Genomic DNA, 19,630 nt, shown 5'->3' with positions numbered 1-19,630 from the left:
TCAGCGTTCTTGAGACCAGACGCTCACCGTCAAGGCATCATCAGGCCTGCACTCCTGCTAGAGGCTCTGGGGAAGAGGCTTTTCTCTGCCTCTTCCTGTTTCTGCTCTCATTCCTTTGCTTGTGGCTGCACCACTCGGATTCCCGCATTCGTAGCCACGTTGCCTCCTCCTTGTCTGTAGGTCGTCTTCTCCGTGTGATTTTATAAAGGCATGTGTGATTACATGCAGGGCCCATCCAGATCATCCTGGGTCAGCTCCTCCTCTCCAACTTCTTACCTTAATCACATCTTGCGCCATAGCAAGTCATATCTACTCTTTTGCCATCGAAGCTAATATTCACAGATTCTCAGGATTATGACATGGGCGTATCTTTTGCGGGGTCACCATTCAACCCGTTACAGTAAGTTTCTTCAAATACCTTTTTGATTATTTGATCCTTGGCTGTGGAATCATGTTTAAGATGGAGTTTGATGCTTGGTGCACAGGGACTAGGGTGAGAGGCTGGAGAACTGGGGGATTTTAGCGGGGCTGTCAGGTAGCTTGCCAGCTTTTTTGTAGGGGAGGATTCCCAGAAGTCTGTGTCGATTGGATTTTTTTCCCTAGGTTGTTCAGTTTCTCCAGATAAGGATCTTTAGTTTCTTGTGTGCGGATAATAAGGCAGCTGCGTTGTATCCTGGACTGGGTGTGTGAATGTGGATGCGAATCTTTCCCCTTTTCAGTATGATGTCACAGGTGTCTTCCTCCATTTTTGGTGTCCCTGAGTCTAGAACCTTTTCTGCTGCCTTCTCCAAAGAATAATCTGTCTTCTCCAAAGAGCGTGGGAGTGGGATGTTGGACTGCTAGAGGCGGGAGGAGGACAGGAGGCTGAACTTCTTAAACCACCTCCCTGCCACCAGCCCCACCTGCCATTGCCTTCCTGCTTCCTTGAGACTTCACGATTCCCACTGTTTTGGTCTGTGGGAGGCAGACCTATTCCTCTCTAGGCGCTTGATCCCACCTCCCTCCTCTCAGCAAAGTCACGTGCCAGCCTTCATCTTCTGTGGTCTGGGGTTACTGAGGTCTTTTGGTTTTATCGAGGGTGGTATTTATGTTTCTGTTTTTCGTTCTGCTTTCAGTTTTGGGTGACATTTCAAAAGAGCTAGAAAAACTTTTTAAATAGTAAAGACTATAATCTTTTGTAATGTATGTTTCAGATATTTTCCTACTAGTCGCTTGACCCATCATTTTTAAATATAGCTTTTTTAATGTACGAAAGTTGAAAACTAGTATTTAGTCATAGCTATTGATCATTTCCTGGAAGACTTTTGTCTTCGATGTGAATTTTTAGCTTTCCCCATGCTTAATCATATCCTTATTCACTTATAATTTCATTTTGTCTTGTTATGTTTACAACATTAATTTTTTTTTTGAGACAGAGTCTTACTGCAATGCCCAGGCTGGAGTGCAATGGCACGATCTTGGCTCACTGCAACCTCTGCCTCCCAGGTTCAAGCAATTCTCCTGCCCCAGCCTCCCAAGTGGCCGGGACTACAGGCACATGCCACCAAGCCCAGCTGATTTTTTATTTTCACTAGAGACGGGTTTTCACCATATTGGCCAGGCTGTTCTCGAACTCCTGACCTCAAGTGATCTGCCCACCTGGGCCCCCCAAAGTGCCTCAGCCTCCTAAAAGTGCTGGGATTACAGGCGTGAGCTACCGTGCCAATCCAACTTTAATATACTCAGAATCACTTAGCATAAAGTATTTTTATTATTTTTCTCCACTCCCCTGATGCCTTGCCCCATTTTTCATTTATTTTCTCCCAAGTGATGAACTTCCATAGAGATGTTGGTTTTAATGAGAAACGTGGGAGAGGACAGACACAGCACAGAGGCAGGGCAAGCTTTATTTATTGTTAATTTCCCTATTCTGGTAATCCCGCGCCTCAGAAAAAACCCAAATCTCTTTTACTTTCTAGGCAAAAATTAGTAAGTTTCTCTCTGAAGCAATTGTACTCAGTTTCCTTATGAGTGTCAATTCTAGAGAAGCCACGGTCCTCCTGTTCCTTAACCGGACCGTCAGGCTTCTGCGTCATAGATGAGCAAGCCAGCCCCAAACTACTGACCTGGACAGTGACTGGAAGGACTTGGGCAAATTTCTCCATCTTAAAGGAGAATGATTTCTTCATCAGGGCGCTGCCATGTTTTTTTAAGATATTTGCCATGTGTGTTACTTTCATTTTTATTATTAAAAACTCATGAGGCAGGGTGCTGTGGCTCATGCCTGTAATCCCTGAACTTTGGGAGGGCGAGGCAGATGGGTCACCTGAGGTCAGGAGTTCCAGACCAGCCTGGCCAACATTATGAAACCCTATCTCTACTAAACATACAATAAATTAGACAAGTGTGGTGGTGCACACCTGTGAGTGGACGTCCTGTTTGTTGATGATGAAGTTATTTCTTTCAGTTTCTTAGTTTTCCTTCTAACTGTCAGGCCCCTCTGCTGTAGGACTGCTGAGGTCCACTCCAGGCCCTGTTTGCCTGGGGCTCACCTGCAGCGGCTGCAGAACTGTAAGGGTTGCTGCCAGTTTCTTCTTCTGCTATCTTTGTCCCAGAAGGATACCTGCCAGATGTCAGTCTGAGCTCTCCTTTATGAGGTGACTCCTTGGATATATGGGGGTCGGAGAGCTGCTTGAGGAGACAGTCTGTCCTTTATAGGAGCTCAAGTGCTGAGCTGTGAGCTCCCTTGTTTCATTCAGAGCTGCTGGGCAGGTACGTTTAATTCTGCTGCAGCAGAACTCATAACAGTCTTTTTTTTCCCAAGTGCTCTGTCCCAGGAAGGTAGGGCTTTATTTATAAGTTTCTGTCATGCTGCTGCCTTTTTTCAGGGCTGCCCTGCCCAGTGAGGAGGCAGCCTAGTCACTGTCTGCCTGCAGAGGCTTTGCTGAGCTGCTGTGGGCTCCGCCCAGCTGCCGTGTGAACTTCCCTGCAGTCCTGTTTATATGGGTATAGTTAGAACTGCCTCGGCAATGGCGGGCTGCCTCCGTAATGGTGGGTTGCCTCAGCAAAGGCGGACTGCCTCAGCAATGGCGGACTACCTCGGTAGTGGTGGACTGCCTCAGTAATGGCAGACGCCCCTCCCCCACAGAGCTGGACCATCCCGGGTTCAGCTGTGCTTGCTGTGAAACTCTCAATCCTGAGCGTTTCAGATTGCTGCTCTTTGTGGGGGTGGGACCGGCCGTGCCTGATCACCTGGCTCCCTGCCTCAGACCCCTTTTATTTCAGTTGAACGGGTGACTCTGTCTCCCAGGCATTCTAGTCACCAGTTGAAACGGTGCCCGGATTGCGCTGGGGGCTCGTGGCGCTTTTTCGCCCGGGAATCTCCTGGCCTGGCTCCCTGTTGCAGTCCCCTTTTTTTCAGTTGAACAGGGGACTTTGTCTCCCAGGCATTCCAGTCGCCAGTTGAAAAGGCACGCGGATTTGTGTGAGAGTTTGTGCGGAGACCCACTGCGCTGGCTGAAATGGCTGCGCTGGAGGCACTTTTACACCCGGAATCTCCTGGCCTGGCTCCCTGTTTCAGTCCCCTTTTTATCAGTTGAATGGGTGACTCTGTCTCCGAGGTGTTGCAGTCGCCTGTTGAAAAGGCGCCTGGATTTGTGTGAGATTTTGTGTGGGGACCCGCTGCGCCGGCTGAAACAGCCACGCTGGAGACTCGTGGCGCTTTTTCACCCAGGAATCTCCTGGCCTGGCTCCCTTTCAGTCCCCTCTTTATCAGTTGAATGGCGACTCTGTCTCCTAGGCGCTCCAGTTACCAGTTGAAATGGTGCCCGGACCCGTGTGAGTTTTTTTTGTGCGGGGACCTGCTGTGCTGGCTGAAACAGCCATGCCAGCTGAAACAGCCGTGTTGGAGACCCGTGGCGCTCCTCTGCCTGGGGAATCTCCTGGTCTGTGGGCAATAAAAATCCATCTGGAAATGCGGCGACCACTCACCCTCTGTGCTCTCGCTGGGAGCTGCAATCCTGAGCTGCTCCTACTGGGCCATCTTGGATCTACCGGTGGTGCGCACCTGTAATCCCAGCTACTTGGGAGGCTGAGGCAGGAGAATCACTTGAACCCAGGAGGTGGAGGTTACAGTGAGGCACTGCACTCCAGCCTGGGTGACAGAGTAAGACTCTGTCTCAAGAAAAAAAAAAACAAAAAAAAAACTGCTAAAGACCCCAACAGAAATTACTTGGTCTCCTTCCAGGGGACACTAAGAAGCCCAGTCCTTGCCTCCAGGGTGGGAAAAGCTGGCTCTTGCATTATCATCCATTCTCCCCTGTCTCCTGTTTCAGTATAAACTTTCTGCCTAGACTCTTGAGAATTCTGGCTTTTGAGGCTGAAAGGGCTAGGTTCTTACCACTAACTGGTATTTCTTGCAAAACCTCTTTTCTAGTGTAAGTTCTGAAAGCCTATTTAGAAACTCAAAAGCCAAGAGTGATCTTCTTTTGTCTTCTCTCTCACCCTCTCCTGAGTAAGCCTGTGCTCAGTTGCTGCCTATAGCTTATAAAGTACAGGAAGTGGGGTGCGGGGTTTTAATCATAATGAAAACCCATATTGCTACCAGATTCTGACTTTAACTGCTCCTTAACAACCACAAATTACTAAGCATGTTCTAAGTGCAAGGTGATTTGTGAGAAGCTGTGAGGAGAAGGTAAAGATTACAAATATGGAGTACAGATCACATTTACGTGGCAACTTTGTCTCCTCCACATCCCAGTTGATGTGGACGATGACTCTGTGGGTGAGCAGGCCAGGCAGTACCCTCACCTGCAAGGTGGGTTTTAGGTTCTCAGCACTTTCCAAAGGAGAAAACTGGCTGAGAGAGAGACTGGGGTGGGGGTGGGGTGGAGTTCAGCTCATCATGTGTTGGAGCTATGGGTGGGGTTCTGCAAGAAAACCCAGAACCTCCGACTCCATCTATCCACCGCCCTCCACTATCCCTGAAAGATTCTCAATGAGCCTCCAGCCCACTGGCCAAACCAAGTAGACCCAAGGCAGAAAGGAGGGGACATTGAATTGGACGTCATAGAATGGGTGGCAGTAGGATGGGGAGAAAAGTATTCCAGGCAGAGAGAACCTGACAGTAGTCTTGTTTCAGCCTTCCACACCCACGCTGCCTGCGTTCACGGGCACCCGCGCTGACTGCATTCACGGGCACCCACGCTGACTGCATTCACGGGCATCCACAGCTGCCTGCGTTCACGGGCACCCACGCTGCCTGCATTCACGGGCACCCGCGGCTGCCTGCATTCACGGGCACCCACACTGACTGCGTTCACGGGCACCCACACTGACTGCGTTCACGGGCACCCACACTGACTGCGTTCACGGGCACCCACACTGACTGCGTTCACGGGCACCCACACTGACTGCGTTCACGGGCACCCACACTGACTGCGTTCACGGGCACCCACGCTGCCTGCGTTCACGGGCCTGCTTCTCAGCACTTGGCTTCCGCTTCCACGCCTGCCCCCGTGCCCTCCACACACATACCCCACACCCTGAGCATCGGCCATGTCCCAGATACAATCATTCCACCTCGTCTTTACAGCGGTGTTTCTCCCTGGTCTTTACCTTGTCGCTGGGCTGAATCACTGTGCCCAGCCATGCCACCTGCCGCTTGAATATGTGGCTCACACGTACTGCCCGTTGTGCTCTGCTAGCCTGCTGGGGCCACCACCGTCGGTCGCCTCTGGAAACTCAGGGGATGTTTACTGCTTGAATCTTCACTACGCTGGCCACATTGCGGGTCTTTTCCCTCTGATTCTGCTTCTGAGGTCAGTCCACTTCCACAGTTGCCTCAGCTCCCCCCACCTGCCCTGCCTTAGTGACAGGTCTTAGTTCCTCCCTCTTCTGCCCACTTCATGAGGCTTCCAGGAACCAGCAGATTTCTCAGCCAAATCCAGAGCAAGGACTGAAAGGAGGGAGCAGAGGACGTCCCTCCTGGGGGCTGTGGGGCACGCTGCCACAGGATTGAGACTAGAGCGTCGGCTGGGAGAGGGGGAGAGAGATAAGGAGGGAAGATTGGGATCAATGGTAATTCACAATTTCTTAGTGTGAAGACCCCTTTTAAACACCAATACAGACCTCACAGGAGAGGAGCTTTACTTTTAGTATCTATTACCGGAGAAGAAAAGTGTTGACAAAAAGTTTACAATTGGCCAGGCACAGTGGCCCACACCTAATCCCAGCACTTTGGGAGGCCAAGGCAGGTGGATCCCTTGAGGCCAGGAGTTCGAGACCAGCCTAGCCAATATGGCAAAACCCTGTTTCTACTAAAAATATTACACAAAAATTAGCTGGGCGTGGTGGTGCGAGCCTGTAGTTCCAGCTACTTGGAAGGCTGAGGCACAAGAATTGCTTGAACCTAGGAGGTGGAGGTTGCAGTGAGCTGAGATCACAGCATGCACTCCAGCCTGGGTGACAGAGCAAGATTCTGTCTCAGAAAAAAAAAAAAAAATACAATGAATTCAGAAACACTTTGAAATAAATTTAAATTTTATTAATCTCATCAATTTGCCCTCACACATGCTGATTTGTCAGAGCCGAAGGTAAGAATATCAATGTCCTTATAGACCTTTGCAATAACTCCAAGGCCACTTGGACACCGTGATCCATGGAATTGCTGATGTAAACTAAAATAGGATTTCAGTGATTCCGAAGTGGATTTGAAGGTGCCTTGTGGGAGACGTGGAGTCACACGGGTGAATCCCCTAGGACCTCAGATTTTGGAGAACATCAAGGAGGAGCAGAGGAGGGCAGTGGAGGTGAGGAGCAGAGGAGGGCAGTGGAGGTGAGGAGCAGAGGAGGGCAGTGGAGGTGAGGAGCAGAGGAGGGCAGTGGAGGTGAGGAGCAGAGGAGGGCAGTGGAGGTGAGGAGCAGAGGGGGGCAGTGGAGGTGAGGAGCAGAGGAGGGCAGTGGAGGTGAGGAGCAGAGGGGGGCAGTGGAGGTGAGGAGCAGAGGAGGGCAGTGGAGGTGAGGAGCAGAGGAGGGCAGTGGAGGTGAGGAGCAGAGGAGGGCAGTGGAGGTGAGGAGCAGAGGGGGGCAGTGGAGGTGAGGAGCAGAGGAGGGCAGTGGAGGTGAGGAGCAGAGGGGGGCAGTGGAGGTGAGGAGCAGAGGAGGGCAGTGGAGGTGAGGAGCAGAGGAGGGCAGTGGAGGTGAGGAGCAGGCAGTGCCTTCTCTTGGAGGCAGACACTTCTCAAGTGTTTTCTTTGGTTGTATTTTTAGCCTCCCCGTTTGAGAGTCAGTGCCTGGCTGCAACCTTTTGCTCACATGTCCCCCCAAACAGGAAGTTGGCTGTCATCTGTCAGTTCTAACAAACAAGTTCATGTGACATCGGGACAGGCCGAGACAGAAAACTTAGTCTGGAACAAACTTGAATGTGAAAAAGCAAAAGCATAGTCTGTAATCCCAGTACTATGGGAGGCCGAGGCAGGCGGATCACAAGGTCAGGAGATTGAGACCATCCCGGCCAACATGGTGAAATCCCGTCTCCACTAAAAATACAAAAATTAGCTGGGTGTGGTGGCATGTGCCTGTGATCCCAGCTACTTGGGAGGCTGAGGCAGGAAAATCGCTTGAACCAGGGAGTCAGAGGTTGCAGTGAGCCAAGATTGTACTACTGCACTCCAGCCTGGTGACACAGCGACACTCCATCTTTAAAAAAAAAAAAAAAAATCCATTTCTGGTTCCCACAATTGCCCTGTACATCAACAGTTTCCCAGCCATTGGTTGGGATCACATGATACTGCCCGACACCCCTCACACTCAAAAGTGTTTATTGAAATATATTTTGGGGGAGTTTTGGCAACTTGGAGATCCCTCACCTACCCTTGTCCTCATAAAGCCTCTTCAGACCCCCCTGGCATTTTGTTAGCTCAACAATGCAGCAAGTTACAAAGACAGCGTGATGCTGACTGGAGCACCCCCGTACCACCTCCTACCAGTGTGGACGTGCACAGCTCTTTACATTCTTTATTCGTGCTTCTCTACAAATGCTAATTCTCACACCTTCCCTTTCTTACCTGTTAAATAAAATAGGCTTGTTAAAAATAAAATTTGTTAGGTGAAATCACGAATGGGAACGCGTCTAGCAGACGTTGGTACCTGGTAGCTGATACGTATGTCCTTCCTCTGTCTCTTCTTTTGCCAGGCTCTTTGCTAGACGCTGCTAGAAATAAATACACAAGTATGACCTAGAAGCTGCTTTGAGGTGCTTGTCGCAGCTGACCATAGTACAAGACGGAAATGCTCTGGATGCTACACAAACAGGGCAAATGAGGTCCCCAGTGGAGCACAGAGGAGAGGGATTCCATGTTAGAATCACTAGGAGAAGCCATCAAGGAAGAGGTAGCTTTCAGGAATGAACTTCATGAATATGTCGGATTTCTCTACAATTCTTCCTTTTCCTTTTTATTGTATTTTAATTTTTTAGAGACAGAGTCTTGCACCAACACCCAGGCTAGAGTACAATGGTATGATCATAGCTCACTGCAGCCTTGAACTCCTAGGCTCAAGCGATCCTCCCTCCTCGGCTTCCCATGTAGCTGGGACTACAGGCATGCATTGCATGCCAGGTTAATTTTTACGTTTTTGTGAAAATGAGGTCTTACTATGTTGCTCAGGCTGGTCTTAAATCCTGGGCTCAGTCAATTCTCCTACCTTGGCCTCCCAAAGTGCTGGGATTCCAGGGCTAAGCCATTGTGCTCAGCCCTTAAACAATTACTGACCCAGAAGTTTAAATATCCAGAGGTGGAGTTCCAACCACAGACTAATCAGGACTCTGGCTCCCCTCCTCTCCGGCTCGGCTTCCCTCCTCTCCGGCTCCCCTCCTCTCCGGCTCCCCTTCCTCTCCGGCTCCCCTTCCTCTCCGGCTCCCCTTCCTCTCCGGCTCCCCTTCCTCTCCGGCTCCCCTCCTCTCCGGCTCCCCTCCTCTCTGGCTCTCCCTCTTGTGTTGGTTTTTGTCCTCAGGTGGGTGGATACCAGGGAATAACTCACCTGCCCCTGCCAACTAAATTCCCAGAAAAATGCCACATGTGCAGATGTTCACATATTATTGTAGGGGTTGACAGACTCTCTGGATCCATCCATTGATCCCAGATGTAATAACTCTGAATCAAGAAAATAGCCCTGCCTGGGCGCAGTGGCTCATGCCTGTAATCCCAGCACTTTGGGAGGCCAAGGCAGGCGGATAACTTGAGATCAGGAGTTCGAGACCATCCTGGCCAACATGATGATATCCTGTCTCTACTAAAAATACAAAAAAAAATAGCTGGGTGTGGTAGCGGGTGCCTGTAATCCCAGCTACTCGGGAGGCTGAGGCAGGAGAATCACTTGAACCCGGGAGGCAGAGGTTGCAATGAGCCAAGATCATGCCACTGCACTCCAGCTTGAGCAAGAAGAGAGAGAGTCCATCTAAAAAAAAAAAAAAAAAAAAAAAAATTTAAATAAAAAAAGAAAGAGAGAAACAGCCCTATGTGAATAGAGTCATGGCTGTAAGATTCACGTTGTCCTCTTTCTTGAGGTAAACTTGCGTGGGGATTTCTCTGTTGAAAATGAGGTGGGCGATCTTTCCTTTAAAAGTTGGGTTCTGGAGTCGGACTTGTCTGGGTGAGGGGCATAGGATTATAACAGATGGTGGAGATGGGGAAAGGCAGCCAGGCTGAGGGATGGCAGGAGTACCAGAACGCACACAACAGGGCGGCTTCGGGACTCCTTGGAGAAGGCGAGGAGACGGGTGTGAACGTAGCTGGGGTTCTGTCGGGGAGAGTCCTGGCGAGGACTGACAGCCAGACTGTGGGAGATGGCAGGGTGGGAGTGGGACTGTCCCTGGTTTCAGGTGGTGGAATCCCTGGCCTTGGGTGCATAGCCTTTGTCTCCACTGTTCTGTCGCACTCCGTGTTGTATCACTTGGTTAGCATCTGCTGCCTCCACTCGTCTGCCGGCTTCAGTGAGCACAGGCACTTTGTCTCTGCTCACCTCTGTACTCCCAGCACTAGTTGGAAGCCGCCTACATAATATTAATAGATGCTCACAGCCATAAAATGAATAAGTTCATGTCCTTTACAGGGACATGGATGAAGCTGGAAACCATCATTCTCAGCAAACTAACACAGGAACAGAAAACCAAACACCGCATGTTCTCACTCATAAGTGGGAGTTGAACCATGAGAACTCATGGACACAGGGAGGGGAACATCACACACCAGGGCCTGTCCAGGGGTGGGGGGCAAGGGGAGGGAGAGCATTAGGACAAATATCTAATGCCTGCGGGACTTAAAATCTAAATGATGGGTGGATAGGCGCAGCAGACCACCATGGCACATGTATACCTAGGTAACAAACCTGCGCATTCTGCCTGCACGTGTATTCCAAAACATGAAGTAAAATAAAAAAATACACACGCTTGATTCACATTTGGTCCATACACAGGTGGCTGGAGGGGTGAGTTGACAGGTGGAGGGAAGAGAGACGAGTTTGGGTCAATGCTTCTGACAAATGCAGGCTTCCGTACTCGACTGGATTCTCCTCTGTGGTTTCCTTCTTTGCTCATCCATAGCCATCAAGCAGGACTAGGAATTGGCTGGTCCTTTCTGTGTCGGGGCAGATCAGGTCATCTGAACTACCCAGTGACTTGTGCAAATGACATTTGGCATCTGGCAAGCCTTTGCCCGCCACACGCGTTATTTGACCTGAAGCACTTGAAAAATAACATAAACAACATGCGTTTTCAGAATCAGAGATGACTTGTTCAAACTTTAGTTCTATCTTTGATTAACTGTAAGTCTCTGAGGAGATTAGCTCTCTGGCTCTGGCCTCCTCAGGGATGATAAGAAATTCCTCCTTCATGGTGTTGTGGTGAGGATCGAGTAACTCTTAGTGTGTAGAGTCTGGCCTACAGTTAGTGCTCTCTTAGTTTTTACCTTTTATTTTTTCATTGTATCCTTTAAAATCACAATAAAGTGTTTATTTTACATATTTTTTTTCCTGAGTTTACAATGTTCATGCTCAGTATAGTAAACTTGGTCATACAATAAACTCAAACAATTAAAAACTTTATAACCCCTGCTAGCATTTTGTATGTTACCTTCTAGTATTCTCCCTATAAATGAGAAAATTGGATGGGAATTACAGATGTGAGCCATGTGCCTGGCCTCTGTGACTTTATTCTATTTTTTATAAAAATAGGATCATAATGTGCATATGATTTGTGAAGTGCTTTGCTCATTTTATCCACAAATATTTCAGTTATGTGTCTAAAAGATAAGGATTCTTCTTAAACACAAACATAAAACCATTATTGCACCTAAAATGAATAATAATCGTTTCATTATCACCAACAGAGGCAATCACTGTTATCAGGTCTTGTGCAGGCTCCCAGAGATAGTCTAAATACCTAGAAATATCTATTTAGTTTTTCCCTCATGCAAACACTGGCATGATGGTCGTGGTATTTCACACTGGGAGCTACCATTGAAGTGAGTTTCCTTTCAGCTCTCATAGATGTCTCTGTGAACAGGGCCAGATAGGGCTCTGGCATCCGGTTCGGAGGGCTCAAGGGGCTTAGTCTTGGTTGCACGTTTTTACTCTTTGAACTGAAAAATCTGCTAACGACCAAGCAGGTGTTAGCAGCCTCAGTCTCAACCGTTCCCCTGGTTGCTCATGCGAAGAGCAGAGCTGCCGGCAGTCGAGGCCAGCAGACACGGGCTCTGAGGCAGAATTCAGGCCTTCTCCAACTTTGCATTGACCCTCAAAGAAATGCTTTTATTATTTATTTATTTATTTATTTATTTTTGAGATAGAGTTTCGCTCTTGTCGCCCAGGCTGGAGTGGAATGGCGTGATCTTGGCTCACCACAACCTCCACCTCCCAGGTTCAAGCAACTTTCCTGCCTCAGCCTCCCAAGTAGCTGGGATTTCAGGCACCTGTCACCACACCCAGCTAATTTTTTGTATTTTTCATAGAGACAGGTTTCTCCATGTTGGTCAGGCTGGTCTCGAACTCCCGACCTCAGGTGATCTGCCTGTCTTGGCCTCCCGAAGAGTTGGGATTACAGGCATGAGCCACTGCACCCAGCCTGAGAAATGCTTTTTAAACTGTCAGTTCTATGTGGTTTGACACAGAAAATATTTTACAATAGAGATTGATCCAAAAAGTCAGGGATGTGTTCTCTGGAATGCTCTGGAGTAAAGTCCAGAGCCTGGGTCACCTTGGTCCACTCTTAGAATCAGTCCTGGCCACCCTCAACCTTCAGGCTCCATAGCCCCACTCCCCCCAGCTCCTGCCATCGCTCCCCAGTCAGGTCTGTACCATCCCTACTCTCGCCAGAACCTGCCGTCAGAAGGCCTCCCCGACCAGGTCGTGCCTCCTGAGCCTCCCTTCTCCTCTCCTCCCATTAATTGATCAATCCATGTGCACCAAGAACTTGACCCTATAAGGAGTCCAGTCCACAGGGAAGGGAGCTAGGAGGCTGAACTTGTTCAAAGCTAAGCTCCAGAGAACGACAAATAAGAATGAACCAATGCATTGGAGACACCTCATCTGTAAAATGGGTATTAAAAAATACAATGCATATAACAGCGCTTTGTTATCTGTAAAGTGCTGTATAAGCATAAGGGACTTGAATTTTTTTTTTTTTTTTTTTTTTTTTTTTGAGATGGAGTCTTGCTCTGTCACCAGGCTGGAGTGCAGTGGCACAGTCTTGGCTTACTGCAACCTCCACCTCCTGGGTTCAAGCGATTCTTCCGCCTCAGCCTCCCGAGTAGCTGGGACCACAGGTGCGTGCCACCACATCCGGCTAATTTTTTTGTATTTTTAGTAGAGACAGGGTTTCACCATGTTGGCCAGGATGATCTCGCTCTCTTGACCTCATGATCCACCTGCCTCGGCCTCCCAAAGTGCTGGGATTACAGGCGTGAGCCACCGCGCCCGGCCGGGACTTGAATTTTTATGAGAATGCTGATAACTTAAAAAGGGGATCTGACAGCCAATCAGTAATTTTATAAATTAATTTTTAATGACAAAAGTGATACTTATTCATCTTAGAGTATATAAACAAAATATATAAATAAACCAAACTAGAAAAATTCTCATAGTCTTATTAGTGTGTTGTACCTTCTGTTATCTGTATAGTATATTCCCTGTCTATCCCACGATACCTGTTTCTCTGGGAGAACTGTGGTTCCCTTGATGATAAATTTTGCCATGTGACTTGCTCTGGATGGTTTTGCATAAATGAATGTAGCATGCACCCCGTCTGAGCAGTTTTAAAAGCCTTTGTGTGGTTCTGCCATCTTTTCTCCCCTTCTGTCATGAGACCAGCATATCTCAGGTAAGGGCTTTTCCACATTCCTGGGCCCTGGAATGAAGAGCCCTGGGAAGAACATATATGGTGCTTTCCACAGTCTGGATGTTGCTGATCGTTTCCCATGGCGTCACTTAGCAGGTTCCTCTTTCCCCTGTATTTCCCGTAAATTGCTGATTAAATGTAGAGGCTTAATCAGATCCAATGAACGGATTTTAAAACTCAATACATTATAAACATTTTCCATTTTGTTTAATATTCTCCTACCACATGTGTTTAAGTATCTATAGAGCTGTCAACTGTATGAATGTATTACATGTATTTCAGTCCTGTTGGACAAATGTTTCTAATTTTTGGCTACTACACACAACTCACTGATAAACCTCTTGTGGATTCATCATTTTCTGGCCTCCTTTCCACCCTTTCTATTCCATCAGTTCCTGCGGATGGTGGATGCCTGTGCCAGCTTCCTCACTGAAGCCTTGAACCCAGAAAACTGTGTTGGAATACTGAGGCTGGCTGATACACACTCGCTGGACACTCTAAAGAAGCAGGTTCAGAGTTACATCGTTCAAAACTTTGTGCAGATTCTGAACTCTGAGGAGTTCCTTGACCTACCCGTGGACACTCTGCACCACATCTTGAAGAGTGATGACCTTTACGTGACTGAGGAGGCTCAGGTGTTTGAGACCGTGATGAGCTGGGTCCGGCACAAGCCATCAGAACGACTCTGCTTACTCCCCTACGTCCTTGAGAACGTGCGCTTACCGCTTCTGGACCCATGGTACTTTGTGGAGATGGTAGAAGCAGATCCTCTCATCAGGCAGTGTCCAGAGGTCTTCCCGCTGCTCCAGGAAGCCAGGATGTACCACCTTTCTGGCAATGAGGTGAGTCAAAGATAAGGGGTGCTATATTTAACCAGCGAAGTAAGGAGTTAGCTAGGGACTCATAGAGATGCAAGTGAAGCAGATTCAAAAATCCTTAGGGCATTAAGGAGAAAACACTGCCCTGCTCATTGCTGAGTCAGGCAGTTCCAGAATCCCTGATTCCCGATCTGTGAGGCTGATCCCGTGTGTTCAGACAGTTACTGAGAGGATTAGGTGAGATGTAGAAATCACTCATCACCACGCCTGGCCCATGCTTCCTCTTGCCAGTTGTGGAAGGGTGGGAGGTTGGGGGCCACACTGCACACACAAATAAGAACATGCCCTGGGCCAGGCGCGGTGGCTCACGCCTGTAATCCCAGCACTTTGGGAGGCTGAGGCAGGCCGATCACAAGGTGAAGAGATTGAGGCCATCCTGGCCAACATGGTGAAACCCCATCTCTACTAAAAATACAAAAAATTAGCTGGCCATGAAGGTGCGTGCCTATAGTCCCAGCTACAGCTACTCGGGAGGCTGAGGCAGGAGAATCGCTTGAACCGGGAGGAGGTTGCAGTGAGCCAAGATCGCATCACTGCACTCCAGCTTGGCGACAGAGTGAGACCCCATCTCCAAACAAACAAACAATACAAAAACAAGAACATACCCTGTCTAGTCACTATTCCATGGGGGCGCTGCCTGTCCTCGCCCACTCTGGTGAAACGTTGCATCTCTTGGATTTGGACTCTCATCATCTAAATTTCTGGAAATTTCTCAAAACTCATCTCCCTGCCCCAAGTCTGGCCTCCCTCCAATTTATTCACCAGCTGGAAGATCTGAAACCCAAGTCTGATCCTCCTGCTCCTGGGCTTGGCTTCTTCACTGGCTCCCCATCACCTTCAGGATAAAGCCCATACTTCCTGCCGGTGTTCCCAGAGCCTGGTCTTACATCATTAACCTCCTGCCTGCTTCTTCAGCATCCTCTCCAGCCTCCCGCTTCTGCTGCAGTCATAATGCACTGCTTGGGGTTCCCCAAAGTAGATGTGCTTTTTCTGCCTCCAGGTCAATACGAGTGTTGTTCAAATGCTTTTCTCCTCTTCTTCATCTAGCTGACTTCTACTACTTCAAAACCCAGTCGACGCTTCACTTTCTCCAGAGACTTTTCCATTTATTTATTTATTTTAGATGAGGTCCTGCTCTGTTGCCCAGGCTGGAATATAGTGGTACAATCATAGCTCACTGCAGCCTCGACCTCCCAGGCTTAAGTGATCCTCCCACCTCAGCCATCCAAGTAGCTGGGACTATAGGCATGCGCTACCACACCCGGCTAATTTCTAAATTTTTTGTGGAGACAAGGTCTCACTATGTTGCCCAGGCAGGTCTTGAACTCCTGAGCTTAAGTGATCTTCCCACCTCAGCTCCCAAAGTGCTAGGGTTACAGGTGTGAGCCCCACACCCAGCCACTCTCCGTGTTTCCACAGCACTTGGGGCATTGCTCTATCAAGCACCAATTGCTGCACGATAACCGTTTGAATTTATCATCTGTAAATATCTCTAGGCTGGGAGCTTGTTATAGCAGGAAATACGTCTTATTATACTTTTCATCTCCAGATCTTAGGAGAGAATTCTAATACTGCTATATAGTGAATCAGTAATTAGTAAATGCTCGTTGAATGATTAAATGGGTACTATGAATGGTGAATAAACATATCATTTGGATCTACCTGGTTCTCCTTAACAATTCTTGAAGAAGATTTTTATTCAGAACTTCATAAAGACAAGAACAAATTTAGTGGAGAGGAAGTAATGATATAGGAACAGCTTGTTAACAGTGTGTACATACGAACACTCATGCCTGACTATGCAGTGGTTCTGGGATTAGCTACCAAGCCTTCTTCATTAGGCCATTGGTAGAAGCCTTAGCCAAATGTGGGCCAGGGATTGTCTGAGTTTCTTTTGGAATTTCTCCCTGTTTCTGTGTGTTCTTTTCTAATTTTTTTGGTTGTCTTTAGAGGCGCTGCTCATTCATTCACTCTGCAAACATACCCTTAAATGTGTAGTAGAATTTACCAGAGTGGTGTTTTCTTTGTGGAAAGTTTTTAAACTATAATGTGTATTTCTTTAACAGATATAGGACTATTTAGGATCTCTGTTTCTTCTAGCATGAACTTTGATAGTTTGTGTCTCAAAGAACTTTTTCATTTCATGTAAGTTGCTGAATTTATTGGCGTAAAGTTGTCCACAGCATTTCTTTATTATCCTATTAGCACCTGCAGAATCTATAGTATTGTCACATCTCTCATTCCAAATATTGGTAATTTGTGTCCCCCCTGCTTTTTTTTTCCTGATCAATCTGGTTAGAAGTTTATCAATTTTATTGATTTTTCTCAAATAACTAATGTCTGGTTTCATTTGATTTTCTCTATTGTTTTTCTGTTTTCTATTTCACTTATTTCCACTCTGATCATTATTTTCTTTCTTTCTGCTTAGTTTGGTTTAATTTGCACTTCTTTCTCTAGTTTCTTAAGGTGGAAGTGGAGGCCACTGATTTGAGACTTTCTTTCTTAATATTGGCTTTCATGCTATAAATTTCCCCCTAAAAACTACTTAAACAGCATCCCATGTATTTAAGGATGCTATGCTTTCATTTTCTGCAAATAAATTCTGAACATCAACTCTATGCCAGATATGGCACCAGGTACTGCAAAAACAGTCGGTGTATCAGAGAAGATGGGACATTTAACAAATGAAGAATTATGAGTGGATTGATGGGGAAAGCCTAGGAAACCACATAGGCCTTATTCCATGCTGGATGTCTAGCAGATAGCCTGCATATAATTGCAGACAAGTCTTAGTCTCTGCAACTGCCATCAGTTCAGCATTTATTCAGTGTCTCCCATGGAATACTACACAACCATAGAAAAGAATGCTATCATGTTCTTTGCAGCAACATGGATGGAGCTGGAGGCCATTCTCCTAAGTGAACTGACACAGGAACAGAAAACCAAATGCTGCATGTTTTCAATTATAAGTGAGAGCTGAACATTCAGTACACATGAACACAAAGAAGGGAACAAAAGATACCAGGGCCCAGTTGAGGGCAGAGGATGAGAGGAGGGTGAGGATTAAAAAACTACCTATCAGATACTATGCTTATTGGATATGGATGATGAAATAATCTGTACACCAAACCCCCATGACATGCAATTTACCTACATAACAAACCTGCACATGCTCCTGAACCTAAAATAAAAGTTAAAATAAATAAATAGCACTTTAAAAACAATTTAAAAATTAACAGTGCCTTGCTCAACTATACTTCCAATATTTGTGCTATTTTTATTTCTGCTTCCTATTTTCTAAGTCCTTGAAATGCAGATGATAAAGGCTTTCCTCTGGCATAAAAGATCCCTACTCTGTCTTCTGCAAAATTGCTACAATGAAATATTTTCATTGCCTTTTGTATTTCCAAGGTGCTGGGGGCAGAGTCAGACATTATAAACTTTAGATTTAGGAGGAGAGAGAATTCTGACATCTGGAAAATTCTTCGATGGTGAGAACCTGGGCTTTGAGTCAGGCAGAGATCGGGTGTCTATCTCGATTGCACCATTTATTTACAGTGTAACCTCAGGCAATTGCTTAGCTGCTCTAAGGCTCAGTTCTGATCTGTAATGTGGGATAATAATACCGACCAACTGACAGAGCTGTTTTGAGAATTAAGTAATGAATGGAATGCTCAGTACAGTGTCTGGTGCGTGCTGAGTGCCCCACAAATGGAAGCTGTTGTCGTTGCCCTTGGATCCTTTATCGTTGCTTCGTCTCTCACAATCGTTTTTCTTCTCTGGGGCTAAAATCAGTCTTTTCACTGTGTCCCAGGATCTTGTGGCCTTATTTTCCCAAATCCTTCTCAAGGTGCTTTCTCATCCTCATTTTATAGTTTGGGCAACTGAACCAACCAACCAACGACCAAGGCCTCCCAACTGGGGTCTCATTGCCAGTCGATTCCCTGGGAATCCAGTCTGCTGACTGCTGGCATGGCCTTGGGTTGACTCCTGATGGCAGTAGAGTAGCCTGAAGGCTACTCTGTGAACACACCTCTCCCCCACCCTTCATTTACCAACTTTAACCCTCTTGTCCTATCATCATCTTTCTTTTTTAACCTTGCCTGTCCTCTACACGGGTGGTAACAACCGGAAATTTTAGAACACCAAAAGCAAATGTCAATCTTCATTTGATTTGGGAGTGGTAGCTGGAACCTTCATTGCAGAGGTCTTTGGGGACAGAGGAAAGTTGCCTCTTCACTTAATTGCCTCCTACGTTTTCAGACATGAACTTGGTCTATAGTAAAGGTGACTGTGATATGTGTGATATGGGAGAGGGGGCAGAGGCTCCAGCCCAATGACATCTTTGCTGAAACAATACGATCACTCTTTTCCCTGTACAGGGTCTGCAGAGAGTGAGCAGGCACTAAGGTGCAATTATCTGCTCTGTTTTTAACGATCTGAAAGTAAACTGGTAATGCCTGATTGTCGCATGCAATTCATTGGCAAACACTTCTGTGTCTGCAACAACCTGGCATGTCTCAGACTTCAGATTGACATTTGTCATGACTTTGGGGTTAATATTTTGCCAAATGTAGCTGAACTTACAATGTGGTGATGGTGCCACCACTTGGCAGTTCTGTGGTGCAGAGTTCTAAGGCAGGTCTCATTACTCCAGCCAAGCCCATCAGCTAGATGATTGTTAGTTATCAATTGCTGCATAACAAATTACCCCCAAATGGAAAAGTTTAAAATAACAAACCCTTACTATCTAACAGGCTCTGAGTGTCAGGAATCTGGGAGTGGTTTAGCCGGGTGCTTCTGGCGCAGGGTCTCTTAGAAAGTTGCAGTAAAACTGTTGGCTGGGGCTGCAGTAATCGCAAAGTTCCAGTGGGATTCAAGCGTACTCACTAGACTGTTGGCAGGCATCAGATCCTTGCTGGCTGCTAGCTGGGCAGCAAGCAGTTTCTTGCCACATGGGCATCTTAACAGCTGGCCTCCCCCAGAACAAATGATGTAAGAAAGACGGCAAGAGGCCAGGCACGGTGGCTCACGCTTGTAATCCCAGCACTTTGGGAGGCCGAGGCGGGTGGATCACGAGGTCAAGAGATCGAGACCATCCTGGTCAACATGGTGAAACCCCGTCTCTACTAAAATTACAAAAAATTAGCTGGGTACGGTGGCGCGTGCCTGTAACCCCAGCTACTCAGGAGGCTGAGGCAGGAGAATTGCCTGAACCCAGGAGGCAGAGGTTGCAGTGAGCCGAGATCGCGCCATTGCACTCCAGCCTGAGTAAAAAGAGCGAAACTCCGTCTCAAAAACAAAACAAACAAACAAACAAACAACAACAACAACAACAAAAGAAAGACGGCAAGAGTAATCTGGATGCAAGCTGGAAGTGCCT

The 19,630-nt window shown here is 47.3% G+C and overlaps 1 protein-coding gene and 1 long non-coding RNA gene across 5 annotated transcripts in view; one reads left to right on the top strand and one right to left on the bottom strand.

The window, feature by feature from the left end:
- Positions 1–19,630, top strand: part of KLHL6 (kelch like family member 6) — a 59,742-nt gene that overhangs the window by 28,446 nt on the left and 11,666 nt on the right. For all 4 annotated transcript variants that reach the window (XM_012457088.2, XM_064366856.1, XM_012457110.3 and 1 more), the window contains one exon: positions 13,762–14,211. In XM_012457088.2, coding sequence (XP_012312511.2) covers positions 13,762–14,211 — 450 coding nt within the window. The remainder of the gene's footprint in view (positions 1–13,761; positions 14,212–19,630) is intronic.
- Positions 13,015–19,630, bottom strand: part of LOC105720576 (uncharacterized) — a 42,150-nt gene continuing 35,534 nt past the window's right edge. The window contains exon 5 of the long non-coding RNA XR_001108186.3: positions 13,015–14,200. This is a non-coding gene — a long non-coding RNA (uncharacterized LOC105720576). The remainder of the gene's footprint in view (positions 14,201–19,630) is intronic.

This window comes from Aotus nancymaae, unplaced genomic scaffold, assembly GCF_030222135.1.
Source record: "Aotus nancymaae isolate 86718 unplaced genomic scaffold, 86718_ANA_hifiasm-v0.15.2.pri h1tg000067l, whole genome shotgun sequence".
NCBI lineage: Eukaryota > Metazoa > Chordata > Mammalia > Primates > Aotidae > Aotus > Aotus nancymaae.
Note: the sequence above shows the minus strand (reverse complement) of the source record. Positions and strands in the feature narration are given on the sequence as shown.